Here is a 20,315-nt window from a genome sequence, read left to right on the forward strand (position 1 = left end):
CTGGACACACTCTGTAGTAATACCAACACACACAACTAGACACACTCTGTAGTAATACCAACACACACAACTGGACACACTCTCTGTAGTAATACCAACACACACAACTAGACACACTCTGTAGTAATACCAACACACACAACTGGACACACTCTGTAGTAATACCAACACACACAACTAGACACACTCTGTAGTAATACCAACACACACAACTGGACACACTCTGTAGTAATACCAACACACACAACTAGACACACTCTGTAGTAATACCAACACACACAACTAGACACACTCTGTAGTAATACCAACACACACAACTGGACACACTCTGTAGTAATACCAACACACACAACTGGACACACTCTGTAGTAATACCAACACACACAACTAGACACACTCTGTAGTAATACCAACACACACAACTAGACACACTCTGTAGTAATACCAACACACACAACTAGACACACTCTGTAGTAATACCAACACACACAACTAGACACACTCTGTAGTAATACCAACACACACAACTAGACACACTCTGTAGTAATACCAACACACACAACTAGACACACTCTGTAGTAATACCAACACACACAACTAGACACACTCTGTAGTAATACCAACACACACAACTAGACACACTCTGTAGTAATACCAACACACACAACTAGACACACTCTGTAGTAATACCAACACACACAACTAGACACACTCTCTGTAGTAATACCAACACACACAACTAGACACACTCTGTAGTAATACCAACACACACAACTAGACACACTCTGTAGTAATACCAACACACACAACTGGACACACTCTGTAGTAATACCAACCACACAACTGGACACACTCTGTAGTAATACCAACACACACAACTAGACACACTCTGTAGTAATACCAACACACACAACTGGACACACTCTGTAGTAATACCAACACACACAACTAGACACACTCTGTAGTAATACCAACACACACAACTAGACACACTCTGTAGTAATACCAACACACACAACTGGACACACTCTGTAGTAATACCAACACACACAACTGGACACACTCTGTAGTAATACCAACACACACAACTAGACACACTCTGTAGTAATACCAACACACACAACTAGACACACTCTGTAGTAATACCAACACACACAACTGGACACACTCTGTAGTAATACCAACACACACAACTGGACACACTCTGTAGTAATACCAACACACACAACTAGACACACTCTGTAGTAATACCAACACACACAACTGGACACACTCTCTGTAGTAATACCAACACACACAACTAGACACACTCTGTAGTAATACCAACACACACAACTAGACACACTCTGTAGTAATACCAACACACACAACTGGACACACTCTGTAGTAATACCAACACACACAACTAGACACACTCTGTAGTAATACCAACACACACAACTAGACACACTCTGTAGTAATACCAACACACACAACTAGACACACTCTGTAGTAATACCAACACACACAACTAGACACACTCTGTAGTAATACCAACACACACAACTGGACACACTCTGTAGTAATACCAACACACACAACTGGACACACTCTGTAGTAATACCAACACACACAACTGGACACACTCTGTAGTAATACCAACACACACAACTGGACACACTCTGTAGTAATACCAACACACACAACTAGACACACTCTGTAGTAATACCAACACACACAACTAGACACACTCTGTAGTAATACCAACACACACAACTGGACACACTCTGTAGTAATACCAACACACACAACTGGACACACTCTGTAGTAATACCAACACACACAACTGGACACACTCTGTAGTAATACCAACACACACAACTGGACACACTCTGTAGTAATACCAACACACACAACTGGACACACTCTGTAGTAATACCAACACACACAACTGGACACACTCTGTAGTAATACCAACACACACAACTAGACACACTCTGTAGTAATACCAACACACACAACTAGACACACTCTCTGTAGTAATACCAACACACACAACTGGACACACTCTGTAGTAATACCAACACACACAACTAGACACACTCTGTAGTAATACCAACACACACAACTGGACACACTCTGTAGTAATACCAACACACACAACTGGACACACTCTGTAGTAATACCAACACACACAACTAGACACACTCTGTAGTAATACCAACACACACAACTAGACACACTCTGTAGTAATACCAACACACACAACTGGACACACTCTGTAGTAATACCAACACACACAACTGGACACACTCTGTAGTAATACCAACACACACAACTGGACACACTCTGTAGTAATACCAACACACACAACTGGACACACTCTGTAGTAATACCAACACACACAACTAGACACACTCTGTAGTAATACCAACACACACAACTAGACACACTCTGTAGTAATACCAACACACACAACTAGACACACCTCTGTAGTAATACCAACACACACAACTGGACACACTCTGTAGTAATACCAACACACACAACTGGACACACTCTGTAGTAATACCAACACACACAACTAGACACACTCTGTAGTAATACCAACACACACAACTGGACACACTCTCTGTAGTAATACCAACACACACAACTGGACACACTCTGTAGTAATACCAACACACACAACTGGACACACTCTGTAGTAATACCAACACACACAACTGGACACACTCTGTAGTAATACCAACACACACAACTAGACACACTCTGTAGTAATACCAACACACACAACTAGACACACTCTGTAGTAATACCAACACACACAACTGGACACACTCTGTAGTAATACCAACACACACAACTGGACACACTCTGTAGTAATACCAACACACACAACTGGACACACTCTGTAGTAATACCAACACACACAACTAGACACACTCTGTAGTAATACCAACACACACAACTAGACACACTCTGTAGTAATACCAACACACACAACTGGACACACTCTGTAGTAATACCAACACACACAACTGGACACACTCTGTAGTAATACCAACACACACAACTAGACACACTCTGTAGTAATACCAACACACACAACTAGACACACTCTGTAGTAATACCAACACACACAACTGGACACACTCTGTAGTAATACCAACACACACAACTAGACACACTCTGTAGTAATACCAACACACACAACTGGACACACTCTGTAGTAATACCAACACACACAACTGGACACACTCTGTAGTAATACCAACACACACAACTAGACACACTCTGTAGTAATACCAACACACACAACTAGACACACTCTGTAGTAATACCAACACACACAACTGGACACACTCTGTAGTAATACCAACACACACAACTGGACACACTCTGTAGTAATACCAACACACACAACTGGACACACTCTGTAGTAATACCAACACACACAACTGGACACACTCTGTAGTAATACCAACACACACAACTGGACACACTCTGTAGTAATACCAACACACACAACTAGACACACTCTGTAGTAATACCAACACACACAACTGGACATACTCTGTAGTAATACCAACACACACAACTGGACACACTCTGTAGTAATACCAACACACACAACTGGACACACTCTGTAGTAATACCAACACACACAACTAGACGCACTCTGTAGTAATACCAACACACACAACTGGACACACTCTGTAGTAATACCAACACACACAACTGGACACACTCTGTAGTAATACCAACACACACAACTGGACACACTCTGTAGTAATACCAACACACACAACTGGACACACTCTGTAGTAATACCAACACACACAACTGGACACACTCTGTAGTAATACCAACACACACAACTGGACACACTCTGTAGTAATACCAACACACACAACTAGACACACTCTGTAGTAATACCAACACACACAACTGGACACACTCTGTAGTAATACCAACACACACAACTGGACACACTCTGTAGTAATACCAACACACACAACTGGACACACTCTGTAGTAATACCAACACACACAACTGGTCACACTCTGTAGTAATACCAACACACACAACTAGACACACTCTGTAGTAATACCAACACACACAACTGGACACACTCTGTAGTAATACCAACACACACAACTGGACACACTCTGTAGTAATACCAACACACACAACTAGACACACTCTGTAGTAATACCAACACACACAACTAGACACACTCTGTAGTAATACCAACACACACAACTGGACACACTCTGTAGTAATACCAACACACACAACTAGACACACTCTGTAGTAATACCAACACACACAACTAGACACACTCTGTAGTAATACCAACACACACAACTGGACACACTCTGTAGTAATACCAACACACACAACTGGACACACTCTGTAGTAATACCAACACACACAACTGGACACACTCTGTAGTAATACCAACACACACAACTAGACACACTCTGTAGTAATACCAACACACACAACTGGACACACTCTGTAGTAATACCAACACACACAACTAGACACACTCTCTGCAGTAATACCAACACACACAACTAGACACTCTGTAGTAATACCAACACACACAACTAGACACACTCTGTAGTAATACCAACACACACAACTGGACACACTCTGTAGTAATACCAACACACACAACTAGACACTCTCTGTAGTAATACCAACACACACAACTAGACACTCTGTAGTAATACCAACACACACAACTAGACACACTCTGTAGTAATACCAACACACACAACTGGACACACTCCGTAGTAATACCAACACACACAACTGGACACACTCTGTATTAATACCAACACACACAACTGGACACACTCTGTAGTAATACCAACACACACAACTGGACACACTCTGTAGTAATACCAACACACACAACTAGACACACTCTGTAGTAATACCAACACACACAACTGGACACACTCTGTAGTAATACCAACACACACAACTAGACACTCTCTGTAGTAATACCAACACACACAACTAGACACACTCTGTAGTAATACCAACACACACAACTGGACACACTCTGTAGTAATACCAACACACACAACTGGACACACACTCTGTAGTAATACCAACACACACAACTGGACACACTCTGCAGTAATACCAACACACACAACTAGACACACTCTGTAGTAATACCAACACACACTCCTGGACACACTCTGCAGTAATACCAACACACACAACTAGACACACTCTGTAGTAATACCAACACACACAACTAGACACACTCTGTAGTAATACCAACACACACTCCTGGACACACTCTGCAGTAATACCAACACACACAACTAGACACACTCTGTAGTAATACCAACACACACAACTAGACACACTCTGTAGTAATACCAACACACACAACTAGACACACTCTGTAGTAATACCAACACACACAACTAGACACACTCTGTAGTAATACCAACACACACAACTAGACACACTCTGTAGTAATACCAACACACACAACTAGACACACTCTGTAGTAATACCAACACACACAACTAGACACACTCTGTAGTAATACCAACACACACTCCTGGACACACTCTGCAGTAATACCAACACACACAACTAGACACACTCTGTAGTAATACCAACACACACAACTAGACACACTCTGTAGTAATACCAACACACACAACTAGACACACTCTGTAGTAATACCAACACACACAACTGGACACACACTCTGTAGTAATACCAACACACACTCCTGGACACACTCTGCAGTAATACCAACACACACAACTAGACACACTCTGTAGTAATACCAACACACACTCCTGGACACACTCTGCAGTAATACCAACACACACTCTGCACCAGGTCTGCAGAAATCATAACTCTAATGTGTCTCAGAGGCTGGGAGAAACTCATGACTACATGGGATAAAAGAAAAGGAGTGTTTGATGCTCTCAGTGACTTCTTTGAATATGTATACCCTAAAAGGTTTCCAACATTTCCAAACGTCAAATTATATTTTGTAGAAGGTTGATAGACATACCTGAATATTCTGAATAACTGGTCTTCTTCTCACTACAAACTTCCACAATACGTTTTAGTCTTCACTATTCCAACCTGAACGGATCTGAACTTGGTGCTAGAACTTCTGCCAATCATGTGTCATTTCCAATAACTATACTTATGATTGAGTACCTAGTCCTCCCCTTTTTGGTTCTTGGACAGATTCTAAGAGACTGACGCTCTTGTGTGGATGTTCGTCATGGCAGGGCCAAACACTTTCAGAAATGATTATCTTTCAAGTATGTGTCTGACAATATCAGTAAAATCTACCTTGCATCACATTGACATCCTCTGGATAGCTGAAGACGGGATAAAGAGAGGGTAGCTCGCTTTCAAGAGTGCTCTGCGGATGATGGAGGAGGGGAGGGAAGAGGTGCAAAACCGGGCTATCAGACCGTTCATCTCCTAATAACTCAATATTATTTCTTATAAGTGTGGGCCTTATGAGTAAAGACAGAGATAATTGCGATCCGTGTCTAATCTTTCAGACGGGGAGGATTCTCTTGATGAGGCTATTTTGTGAGGCTGATCAATGACCCAGTAAGACTGTGCTCAGGCTCTCAACGGCATCCTCCCGTAGCTGGCTCTTTGAACACGGTTCTAAACCCTCATAAAAGACACCCAGATCCCTTTTCATCTTTACCTTGCAGCAGGCAGGTTCACCCTTCCAGTAGCATCATCAGTAGCAGCCCTTTAGAGGAGTTGCGTCTCTCTCCTCCTCTCTCGTTCTCTATCTGTCTCTCGCTCTTCTTTCTTTCTCTTCTCTCTCTTTCTGTCACAAAGACTTACACTCAACTGTCAGGATGTGATGGAGCTGAATATGCACAGAAGAGCAGAGTCAACAATTCTAACAATCTTTCCAGCGTAGAGAAATGTCAGAATACATCACATGAGGCATCTTGTCAGTAGAGACCAAATCAATGTTTTTTTTCAACTCTTTGGTATAAAAGGAAGGTGTGTGGGTGCACTTTTCAAATCCCTGAATTGAAAGAAACTTCTTTCAATGGGATTATGTATAATTCAGAAATAAACATTGGCATTTTATTGACATTACATTTACATTTTAGTCATTTAGCAGACGCTCTTATCCAGAGCGACTTATAGTAGTGAATGCATACATTTCATACATTTTTTCTTTGTACTGGTCCCCCGTGGGAATCGAACCCACAATCCTGGTGTTGCAAACACCATGCTCTACCAACTGAGCCACACGGGACATGCAGCTACATGATAATTGATTGAAGTGACATCTTATATTTTATTGTTTTGCTGTACGGTGTGTTTAATGTTCAAGTTGTATTGGTGTTTTGTGTGTTATTGGGCATGGTGGGAGTGGCCCCAGCCAGCCCCTGTCCCTGTGTTGTGGTATTTGAGACCAGTCTGGAGACCACATGTTGGGTGTCTCAGTCTTGTCCCAGTGTCGGAAATGTTTTTATTCGGTCTTGACTTTGTCTCGGACAATGAGGACTTGTAATTTCTGGCCGACACCAATCAGCTTCCATTCAGTCAGCCCATAAAACCACTTTGCCAGGCCAAATATATACACTCCTTTCATTACACATAAAAATGTTATCACCTATTGAAACCTGGGCTTACTACTTTACTCGTAACATTACTGTCCTTTACTTTTGTTGAAACATATCCTCAAACTTTGTCACGCTCGTCAGAATGTCCTTGATTTGCTGGTAGGGAGGAGTGGGGGACATTGTCTGAAAGTTGCACTCTCACTATTAGTAAGGGAAGACTTGGCGAAGATATAATACTGTATGTTTTGTCTTTGTATCTATTATAGACCTGTTTGGGTAAGTGATCCTTAGTGGAGTGTCTCTCTGTTTTCCTCAGCAGCATATTGTCACCATTCTGAATGTCTACACCATCCATATGTTGTTCTGAAATATCAACACAGAAATACTGGACAATTATGGTTGCGATTTGACACAATTACAACAATGGTCTTGAATTGGAATCACATTTTTCTGGTCGCCCCCCTCCAAAGTCTTGGTTTTGAATCGGTCTCGCTTTAGGTGGTCTCAAACACAACACTGCCTTTGGATTTGCCAGTGCTGCTCCTAATGTGACTAATATCCTGTTCTACTCTTCCTCTCTGTCTTCCTCTTCTTCTTCTCCCTGTATCTACTTCTCAGTAGTACCACTGCACCCTAACATCCCCATCGTGCCTCCTCCTCCTCCTCCTCCACTTCCTCCTCCTCTTCCTCCTGTCTCTCAGGCACCTCCCCCTCCTCCTCCTCTAAGCAACGGATTTCACTTCTCGTTTGTCTAATCAGAGAAAACAAAGTAAGGACTAACAGCATGCTAATGGCATTGAGGCTTCACTAATTCTCCCTAACATGGGTGCTGCTTCACACCTCTCTGTCTGCATGATCACCGCACTGTTGTAATTCTGAAGGTAGTAGATCACCCCTCTCATTATCGTCAGCATACCTACACATCTGCAGGCAGCCAGCTAATCTCAATGTGCTAATTGTCTGTAAATTGTTTTTGTAACTTTATCTAAAATGTGTGTTGGGCAGGGTAAGGGGGCAAAACAAATGCCACTAGCTACGTGAGCATTGTGTGCAATTAACAAAGAAGTGAGACACCTTTTGCTTCAGCACCTTGACAGTGGAACAAGTGTTCACAGCTGCATTCCACAACACCAATTATCCCACCATCTGTAGACTGCTAACAGTATTCACCAAAACATGTAGAAAAGGGAGAAAAATAAAAGTGACACTATTTTGAATGTGCAAACACATTGGGACTGATCATGATACTGTGTAAGTGTGTCCAGTTAACTGGCCCTCTCAGGCTCTCTACTGTACTGGCTCAATCATGCACCATCCGTTGGCTATCCTTGACTACTAACCCTATCCCCTTCCTTATCCATGGCACTCTGCAATATGTGTGGGACTGTGCGCATGTCTTTGTGTATATTTGGTGTTTTCCACCTTGTTGGTGTCTGTCACCAACCCTGTCCTGTTTCCTTCCTCATCCATGTGTGCTGCTCAGCTGAAAGGGTCAGGGTCAGAGGTTATGATGTGTGGACATTTGGAAATGCCCAAATGACACCTTATTCCCTATATAGTGCACTACTTTTGACCAGGACCCATAGGGCCCATGTAGGATGCTATTTGGGACGCAGAAAATGTGTTTGCAGATGGTTCAGTATGCACAGCCAAGCCTAAAATCTGCACTTACATACATATATATTTGGAAAGGAAATTGTTAGACAGTAAACGACAGCTATGTTTGTTTCCAAAGGATACCTAAAGATACAGCTCCTATATGTGTTCTAAAAGAAACAAGCTGTGTCCACTGAATCAGTCTCACACACAGTAGGATGTTGTTGTATGACTTTGTTGTTTCCACCGCTTGGTTTAACAGTACACTGTAGCATTTCATTCAGTTGCTTCAAGTTTGTTGTGATGTGAGTTGAGTTTATGAGGGAAATAAATGACTCAAAATTCTTCCACTATGTGACATGCTGTACAGAAAGACAGAGAGCAGAGAATGTTTACCAGTTCACCATGTAGTAAGGTACAATGATCCATTAATTCCATATGTGGTGTATGGTGGCTTGGGTATTTTGGGTTTTGTCTTTCTTGCTTTCAAAAAAGGTGTTTTTCTCATGGTTTCCTATGAGACTAATATTCCCTTTTAAAGATCTGGTGTGTTGTATGATGCACTTTATGTTGTGGTGAGTTCTGCTGCATCATCTACATTATGGCTGGGATGTGTTTAGGTTAATAACCTTTACCCATGTACAGTACTGTACTTTGGTATTCAGTAAGACCATGGTATTTGATTAAAATATATATATATTTCTATTTTACTAGCCTAAAATCCTGCTAATACGGTTTGATTGAATCCCAGCTAAGAATGTATTCTTCATTTCCTCCCATTCTTCCATTCTGCTTGGTGTTCTAGGATTTCTCATATTCTTCCTAAACTAACTTTATGTGTTTTGTTGATTTTCCCTCAGCCAAAGCACTTTCTAGACACTGAGGTGCTGTTCCATGATGACAATACAACCTGGATTCTTGAAGAAAGAAAGACCTTGTTTGGTTGTGACAGTTACACTGTTATACAGTAGATGGGCGTTAGTGAACATTTAACCTGCCCTCAGTAGCAGGCAGCAGGACTTACTCGCTGATGCATTTTTAGTAGCTAAAATTAAGTAACTATTTTCTTAAGAAAATGTATGTCTGCCGTGGAAGCTGCTGTGCATATTAACTTTGGAAGTGTCTAACAGATGTTAATCCCATAATAGAAAATGTTTTATACATGTTATTGCACTTTTAGCATTATACTGTATCATAGTAAAGAACTGAAAGAGATATTTTCAAGGTGAGAATGTTTTGTCTTGCAGTGTGATCTGAATTTGGAGGGAACTTGTATTTTTTCAAAAAAGTTAATGAGAGTATTCACCAACTGGAAGGTCGATATGAACATGTGTCATGTTGATTGTATTTTTGTCAAAACTCAGATGATATTCTTACACCAAATCACTTGAAATGTAATGTGTGTTTGTATCTAGCACTGCCAGTCTCTTATTGGCTTGCCAAATTGATTTTATTTTTGCTTACAACATTGGGAGGAGAATAACATTGAACATAATATTTTCTGGATGGCTTGGGCAGGTTGCACAATGATAATTATTAAAAATGTAAATATTAAAGATATTAACAATGCTTTTTGCCTCATCAAATGTTTTGTCTTCAGACAACAGACTCATGCAGTAGTCATAATAACCGGTTTAAAATGATAACGGTATACTGAGGTATTCAGAGAATGTGAACCCCCAAAACTCTTAGGTCTTATAGCCTATTGTACAGTATTGAATTTAAATCATATGTTATTGTGTCAGTTTAATAATTGTACTACTTTGTGGATGACAGTTGAATAATATGGTTGACTGTGTTGGAATCTTCAAAACCCTTTATCTTGTGCCAGTTCTGATAACCTTCTCTTCATGCTGACCAAAAAGTACAAAATGTAGTTTCATCACAGCTCCAATGATTCTCTTTGAACATTCCTATTGATTGCTTTGACCTGTTACATTTCATTCTATTATCTGAGAAGGGAATACAACTTTACAGGCTTAAACCAAATGAGGTAAACTTTCAATACAAAAACCTTGAAATGTTTCTTTAGTTCAAAGCTTCTCTTTCTAAAAGGGCATTTTTTATTCTGTCTACATTCTCAACTGGGAAGGTGGGTAGTAATAACATTGGTGTATCTGAAGCATAGAATTTATATATTTAAATCAAAGATCTTTTACTTTGTAAAAGAATCCTCTTGAGACGAACATGGCATTGAACTTATGAATCAAAGCTGATGGAATTATGAATCTAAGCTTTTTGCAAGTTACTTTTTCACATGTTCTGTAAATGGAAGGTCAGCTATATAAAAGTCATGACTAGAACCAATTGCAATTGTTCTGTCAGTCCTATACATAATTCTACAGTTCTAACATATTTGTATAGCATGTTCTGCTATCTTGCTTATAGGCTAGGCTTCTTTGTCTGATGGACCAGTAAACTGCTCTCACCTCCCTTGTGAGATCTTTATCTTTAATTGGAGAGTAACTACATACCCTTGTCTGCATCGTGGTACTCTTTGAAAACACCTGTGAGAGGGGATGCACCTCCCAGAGCTCCACAGTGGGAGCTGCCACATCTCCTCTCTCTCCATGCCATCTCGAGGAGTGGGAGTGTGGGCCCCAGAGTGCCTGCTCGCCCTGGTGGGTATAAGACCCATCACATCCGCTATTCTGCTTATTTTGCAATAAATGGGCTGTTTTTTTCCTCCTGCAGAAATTCAACCAAGACCATCCACTGAGGATTGTGGCATTTCCATTTATTGACGTTTGGCTGCTGGTTCATATACATTTGTTATGCTATGCTCTGGACTTCAAAGAGAATGAAATAGAGCATATTATGCTAATTCTGTCTTGTTCTGTTCAACGTAATCAAGGCCTCACACATTAATCCTTTACAAAATGTTCCTCACTGACTCTAGGAAGAGGTTTTGAAACGTACATGAATAGAAAAATGAATTCCTGACTTTCCTAGATGACTCCAAAAACCTGTAGCTGAGCAATTGGGGGGGAGACAACCTTTAGTCATTTTGAAACTATAAATGATTTGAGAACTTGATATGAAATCCAGAGTAAACAACTGTGAAAAACAGTGAAGGTTTTTCTTCCCACATGATTGTAACAGGGTGGAACTGTTTGTTGGTAACATGCCCCATGTTAACCTTTGCCAGTCCCAGGTATAGCTCATTTCAATAAAGGGCATGGCCCTGGGTATTTAAGCTTAAATATTTGTCATTCACAATATTCCATGACCACTAGTAGGCTGGCGTGTGCAGGGAGGATGGTCTAGTAGTGAAAGCCCAGTCAGTGTCTTTATTAGATACCATAAAAATCCTGACTGGACTCTGACTGGACTCTGATTGTATATGAGCTGAACCAAAGGATCCAACACAAAAGGTACTTTGATTCTAAAATTGTATTTTATGCTCTTTTATCATCTCAAGATCAATATACATGCTTTAATGAGGGATGGGCTGGTGTTCAATTATTGAACAGTGAAAAATGATTGAATATTCTCTCCCAACAGACTGTACATGCCTACATTCTATGAAAATAATAAAATAGACCAGTAACTTTTTAAGACTGATATTTATTAGTATGTACGTTGTCTCATTCTCGCTCAGTTTATTGCAATACAACTTATTCAATGGGTAAAACAATGTACTTGTACTTCAGCACAGCCTTTCATGGTAGACATATACACTTTCTTCAGAAAGTATAAATACCCCTAGACTTTTTCCACATTTTGTTGTGTTACAGCCTGAATTTAAAATGGATTACATTGAGATTTGTTGTCACTGGCCTATAAACAATACCCCATAATGTCAAAGTGGAATTATGTTTTTAGACAAAAATGAAAATCTGATATGTCTCGAGTCAATAAGTATTCAACCCCTTTGTTATGGCAAGCCTAAATCATTTCAGGAGTAAAAATGTGCTTAACAAGTCAACTAATAAGTTGCATGGACTCACTCTGTGTGCCATAATAGTGTTTAACATGATTGTTGAATGACTACTTCATCTCTGTACCCCACACATACAATTATCTGTAAGGTCCCTCAGTCGAGCAGTGAATTTCAAACACAGATTCAACCACAAAGACCAGGGAGGTCTTCCAATGCCTCGCAAAAGAAGGGCACCTATTTGTAGATGGGAGAGAGAGAAAAATGACATTGATTATCCCTTTGAGGATGGTGAAGTTATGAATTACATTTTGGATAGTGTTTCAGTACACACAGTTACTTCAAAGATACAGAATGGCGCTAAGCACAGGCAAAATCCTAGTGGAAAACCTGATTCAGTCTGCTTTCCACCAGACACTGGGAGATGGATTCACCTTCCTGCAGGATAATAATCTAAAACACAACGACAAATCTACACTGGAGTTTCTTACCAAGAAGACAGTGAATGTTCCTGAGTTGCCGAGTTACAGTTTTGACTGAAATCTACTTGAAAATCTATGGCAAGAACTGAAAATGTTTTTCACGCAATCATCAACCACCAATTTGTCAGAGCTTGAAGAATTTGAAAAGAATAATGGGTAAATGTTGCACAGTCTATGTGTGGAAAGCTCTTAGAGACTTACCCAGAAAGAGTGCTTCTACAAAGTATTAACTCAGGGGTGTGAACACTTATGTAAATGAGATATATATGTATTTCATTTTCAATAAATGTGCAAACATTTATTTAAAAAAAATGCACATTGTCATTATGGGGTATGGTGTGTAGATGGGTGAGATTTAAATGTTTTTTAATCCATTTTGAATTCAGGCTGTAACCAAACAAAATGTGAAATAAGTCAAGGGGTACGAATACTTTCTGAAGGCGCTGTAAATACTGTATATGATAGCAGGTTTATGTAAACACAGTTGTTCTACCCTATAAATGATTGATTATGAATGTTTAAAAAATGCTGTGTTAAAGAAAACAATGAAATGCTCTCATGTTTCTTAAACGGCTTGCATTTACAATACCTACAATGAATTGGGCTTTTTGTGTACATGAATGAAGCAGATGCCCTTGGGCTTCCTCTTTGATCCAGCAGCAGCTCAAACTTTGTCTGCCTCTTAGCAACACATTTCACTTCAAATTAAGGCACAACTCTGTCTGCAAGCACAAAAGAAAAAACCTGCACCGTGCTGAAATGTATTGCAGTGTTGGTTATTGGTACAAATGAACGTTAGATGAGTAGTTTTAATAAGGCTCACTTTCACTCTCTCACTTTGGGTTGTATAGAGGATGTGTTGGGCAGATGTGTGCCATCTTCAGGCCCTTTTAATCCTCTACGAAGCAAGCATTATGAAGATGATGATGATGATGACGAGAACACACCCTCACCATAAAGACTGAACATTTCCCAATGGTTTAATAATTGAATGTTTTAAGGTTTTGGTTACTGCTTGTGTGTAAAGGGCTCTGTTTTCCAACGTTTCATATCATGCCATAGTAGATCTTATTCCACCATTTCATCTGCAGCAGTTAATTGTTCAGTCATCGAGTGTTTGTGTGTTTGTTCAGGTATTGTAAGCCTTTGACTTTTAGTGAACCTTTTTATGTGAGGGGCAACAACCTACATTTTCACTCTGCTGATCAATGACGGAAGACACTGCTAACATGGTAAGAATCTCACACATTTTTCAACCCTCTTCAAGCCCCACCCCTGAGCTAGCAATATGCATTAGTGGAGTTTGTGCAGATAGTAATGAATTGGTAATTAAGTAGTTCAATACAGAAATATGACGTCCTTATCATTATGTAATTAGACAAAGCATGTAAATTCCCTTATTTAAAAATGATGAATTAGTCGTTCCCTGTTAACCTAAAAGAAAACATTAGATCCTGACTAAACTTTGAGGAAATTTGGAGTTACAAGTAAGAGATTTGGGTCAGCTAATGAGAACAGTGTCCCACTTTACAGGTCCAATTGAGAGAAGGAGGATTTGCATGTATGCAAATTTTGTTTGAGTTAATTACATAACTTGGCATTCATAAATAATGAAGTGTGGTGGATTTCGGCCTTTATGGCTGGTTCATGTCCAGATTGTGGAGCGTTCATTGAGTGTGTCAGTTTGTGAAAGCAATAGAGCACCCACCCAACCTCCATCAATAATGCCAGTTTACAGACTGGTCATCATACATGCTGCTCTGGAAATATGGTAAGTGATTTAACCTTTCTGACCTTTCTCTTTTGGCATCTGGAGTCAAATAAATTAGCAGTACCCTATTTAGTATGTGCCAAGTCAAATAACATTGATACATGTATCAATTTATCTTATTTTTGCTACATAGCTATGGTATGGTATTACCTTAAGAGCTAACTGTATGTAGGCCTATGAAACATTATTGAACATTATAAACCAAGTAGTTTCGGTCCTGGATTCTGATTGTCTGAAAGAGCATTTCAGCCGTGTGTATACAGTATCAGACAATATACCACGGATATGAGGCAAAAATACTTGTTTACTGTTCTATTTGTGTTGGAAACCAGTTTATAATAGCAATAAGGCATCTCGGGGGTTTGTGGTATATGGCCAATATACCACACCCCCTCGGGCCTTATTGCTTAATTATCAACCTTGAGAATACATTTGAACCATGGAAAGTAACTGTGCCTGTTAGCACTGTATATAAAGGAAGGCTTGTGAACACTCAACTTATGCAGGAAAGTGTTTACCTAAATGAATCATTATTGGAAAATAACCCCTATTTACACATTCCAGGTGAGTGCATTTAACTCTTTTTAACACTGTTGAAGTTTCCTACATTTTTTAAAATATATTTTTTACAAACATTCTGCTGGCAAGTTGTAGCAATGTTTTTTTGATTTTTGTGTATTTTATAGAATCATTTATTTGACAATCATTTTAGAATTATGTGAAGACTAACACAGTTGAGTGCAGTCAGTAGCCAGGATGTCAAATACTACATACCTTAAACTTGCAATTAACTTTGACCAAGAATTACAAGGAATACTTTGGCACACTTTTAAACGAATGTCCTCAGTCATGTTTACCATTGTCAACTTCAACCTGTTAGGGTTTTATCTCAATAAAGGAATGGCTAACTTTATGACAGCTCGCAAAGGATCAACACCTCAACTTGAAAAGGGCCTATGTTCAGTGCAGAGCATTATAGTCAAATATGTTGCACACATGTCCCTCCCATGAAGCTATTATCTATAATTAAAATGTTTCTAAAGTCTTGCCACCAACACAAAATGTCATAATGAATTCGTTTTCCGACCACCAACAGTTAATTCATCCCTTCTTGTTTCCTGCCACATAATATGTTGCAGTTTGTTATGGTATGTTCTTTATGGCTCCTCTGCAATGTACACCATCCTTTGCTTTGTCATTTTATTGAGCTCACATATTTTTGAAGGTAGTGAGGCGGTGTTTATTGTTCAAAAGGTTACAGTTTAGACCTTATGATCTTGGTTTCCTTTTCGTATATTGCTTTACTACAAAGGGACATGCCATTTTAACTCTGACAGTATGTGCAAATCATATCCATTGTCTGTGCACATTTCTTTGAATCAATTATTCTATCACTAATCTGAATTGAAACCCTTTTTTCTCAACTTCCGTTGCAGTGTCACTTGTTTCCTGGATGATATCATGTGCAGGAGGCTTCCACGCCTTTTCAGGAGCCTCTGTAATCATGTATGATTTCAAATGAAACTGCCATGAAGCTAAACTCCGACATGAAGCTAAACTCCGACATGAAGCTAAACTCTGCCATGAAGCTAAACTCCGCCATGAAGCTAAACTCCGACATGCAGCTAAACTCCGACATGAAGCTAAACTCCGACATGAAGCTAAACTCCGACATGAAGCTAAACTCCGACATGAAGCTAAACTCTGCCATGAAGCTAAACTCCGACATGCAGCTAAACTCCGACATGCAGCTAAACTCCGACATGAAGCTAAACTCCGACATGAAGCTAAACTCAGCCATGAAGCTAAACTCCGACATGCAGCTAAACTCCGACATGAAGCTAAACTCCGACATGAAGCTAAACTCCGCCATGAAGCTAAACTCCGACATGAAGCTAAACTCCGCCATGAAGCTAAACTCCGCCATGAAGCTAAACTCTGCCATGAAGCTAAACTCCGCCATGAAGCTAAACTCCGCCATGAAGCTAAACTCCGCCATGAAGCTAAACTCCGCCATGAAGCTAAACTCCGACATGAAGCTAAACTCCGCCATGAAGCTAAACTCCGACATGAAGCTAAACTCCGACATGAAGCTAAACTCCGACATGAAGCTAAACTCAGCCATGAAGCTAAACTCCGACATTAAGCTAAACTCCGACATGCAGCTAAACTCAGCCATGCAGCTAAACTCAGCCATGAAGCTAAACTCCGCCATGAAGCTAAACTCCGACATGCAGCTAAACTCCGACATGAAGCTAAACTCCGACATGAAGCTAAACTCCGACATGAAGCTAAACTCAGCCATGAAGCTAAACTCCGACATGAAGCTAAACTCCGACATGAAGCTAAACTCCGACATGAAGCTAAACTCCGACATGAAGCTAAACTCCGCCATGAAGCTAAACTCTGCCATGAAGCTAAACTACGACATGAAGCTAAACTCCGACATGAAGCTAAACTCCGACATGAAGCTAAACTCCGACAACTCCGACATGAAGCTAAACTCCGACATGAAGCTAAACTCCGACATGAAGCTAAACTCCGACATGAAGCTAAACTCCGACATGAAGCTGAACTCCGACATGAAGCTGCCGTATATGTAACGTGTTGTTGAATGGCTCTGGTGCTAACCCAACAAATCACATGGCAACCCCCTCATATCCTCTGACAGAATTGTGTTCTCTAATTAACCATGCAGAACAGGAGAAGAACACGTGTTAATTTAATGTAACAAAAATGTTGATTTTCATGCACTCTCCTTTTCAAATATTAATAGGCTAGACTTGCATTTCAAGATGCATCAAGTAGCTCAGGATATGCAAATGTGATGTATGCTGCTGCCTTACCCCAACCAGTTGGACTGACACAATCTCTCTCTTTATGCAGGCAATTGCCTGGTTATGAGCACCGGAACACCAAGAGCCAATAATCTGCACTTCCTTCAGTTGACCACACACACAAAAAATGATGTATCAATGTAATCAACAGTTAATCAATTATAAATTAATTGACGTATTCAAGAGTTGTAAATTATCAAATTAGTTGCATCTTATTATTGTAGTTATCTCCATAGCCATATCTGGCCACATTTAGAACACTAATTAGCACAGTGAACCAGAAAACATGTTAAGCCACATTCAATGAGACCAGACGAGGTCATGGTGTAAGTTTTCATCATGTTACAGTAAGATATCTTGAAGCTTTTTAAGCTGACAAATTGTAACTATTATTTATTTGGTCTATTGAATTGCGTTGTTTTAGTCGCTTGGAGTTTAATTCAAAACGGCATCAACTAATTTGTCTACCTCAAACCATGTCTTGCCTCTCTCTGTGTTACAAATTAACCCTATTTACATGAGCGAGAGGCGCAAGAGGAAACTCCCAAAGTCACCGAAAGGTGGCGTATGAGTCACGTCTAACAAGTACGCTTAACTGCTCTTTGAAAGGCACTGGCTTACCTTTCTACTGTTAAATAAATAAAACACGAAAATATAAAAGGTTACATGAAATATATGTCAGTAAGAACTTTAGTTAATTAATTAATCATTAAAACACATTGCTCTCAGCAATATGCATCGCACACATCAATTTTTCATAATCAAAAATACAATAGGCCTCTTGATTTCATCACAGTGTAGGCCTATGTACAATATGACTACGAATAGTTACACAGCTAAGATAAGATGTTTTAATTGTCTTTAACATTAACCACACTGAAATTCTAACTAATTGAAATAACACATTTGAGTCTTGTACCTCTGAGAGAAATCCAAAATGTGCCAACATCCTTTTTTTTTTCAAATTTGAGGAACTCTTGCCTGCATCGTCATTAAAGAGCAATGCGTTTCTTCGTTCTCATTTAAGATCCAGTAGAAAATCCACGCAAAGTCTCCTTGGACCATTTTATAATAAAACAAGTGTTCTCCATCATTACTATGACTTACACTCCTTTGTTTCTGTAGAACTTATCAATATTAAAAATATATGAAATGAAACAATACCTGAGTATTATGCTCCAGGTGTTTTGGGGAGCTTGGTGAGCATTCGTTTTTTCCTTAGCGAAGATGAACTGGTTTGACTTATACATTTATATTTCAGAACAAAAGGAGAAAACGCACTTATTGTGAGGAAAGGTTTGCAGTGCGTTTGGTTTGCTGTCTTGAACGTAATGCTCCAAATTAATAATAAAAAGATGTGACGTGTGGATATGAGTTTCTCTTGAACAAAAGGAATGTGAAAATGTGAAAATGAAAGACAGAAGAGCCAGAGCAGATGCGATGAGATATGTGAAGGGGCTGTATTCTCTCTCTCTCTCTCTCTCTCTCTCTCTCTCTCCTCTCTCTCTCTCTCTCTCTCTAGTTCCCACGTCTTCTCCTCCCCTCTTTTTATCCCTATGTGACTCTTCAGTTAACAAACAGTATTTCCTACTGCTTCCGTCCCTGTCATTGTAAGTACAACACTGTCTTATTTACCTATTGAATGAATGAAACCATTGTCCTGCTATTCTTGAAGGCGAGTGTTAAAGGTTTTGTCGTACATTCTTTTGTCCACCTATGCTGTATATTACAAACTTTTTCCTTTACATTTTTAATAAGCTATCGCATTGTTCCTTATGTCATATTGTTGTTGAAGGGATTCATTTTAACTGATGATGGTGCGTGATAGTGATTGTTGAATCTGTTGAGTGTAGATGAAGACAGCGCGTAACTCAAGTGTCTCTCAGTGCGCTGCAAGCTTACCTCTTACCTGTAGCCTATATATCGCCCCGCGGTGGACCGTTACTTTTCTTCACTTTAGCCTACCTACCTTTACAGCTGACAAAGGTGTTAAACTATTATTCCTCAGAACAGTTGTCCATCTAATATCGAGCTATATAGCCTACCGTTGAAAAATGTTTGTTCTATATGTCGTTAATTATGTCCGCTAGAGTTTGGTCTATACAGCCCATTGATGAAGGCTATGTATTTGTTTCTTGTCTTTTACGATTTTGAGGATAC

General features: G+C 39.7%; 1 protein-coding gene across 11 annotated transcripts in view; it reads left to right on the plus strand.

Moving 5' to 3' along the window:
* Window positions 1-10,754, plus strand: part of LOC106562332 (pleckstrin homology domain-containing family A member 7) — a 178,050-nt gene extending 167,296 nt beyond the window's left edge. For 6 of the 11 annotated variants that reach the window (XM_045689233.2, XM_045689236.2, XM_045689238.2 and 3 more), the window contains one exon: window positions 8,208-10,024. In XM_045689233.2, the coding sequence (XP_045545189.1) occupies window positions 8,208-8,344 (137 nt within the window). In that variant the 3' untranslated portion in view covers window positions 8,345-10,024. The other 5 variants (XM_082957834.1, XM_045689232.2, XM_045689235.2 and 2 more) reach the window with 4 other exon arrangements.
* The last annotated feature ends 9,561 nt before the right edge of the window (window positions 10,755-20,315 follow it).

This window comes from Salmo salar, chromosome 11 (genome assembly GCF_965601325.2).
Source record: "Salmo salar chromosome 11, fSalSal1, whole genome shotgun sequence".
In the NCBI taxonomy this organism is placed as follows: domain Eukaryota; kingdom Metazoa; phylum Chordata; class Actinopteri; order Salmoniformes; family Salmonidae; genus Salmo; species Salmo salar.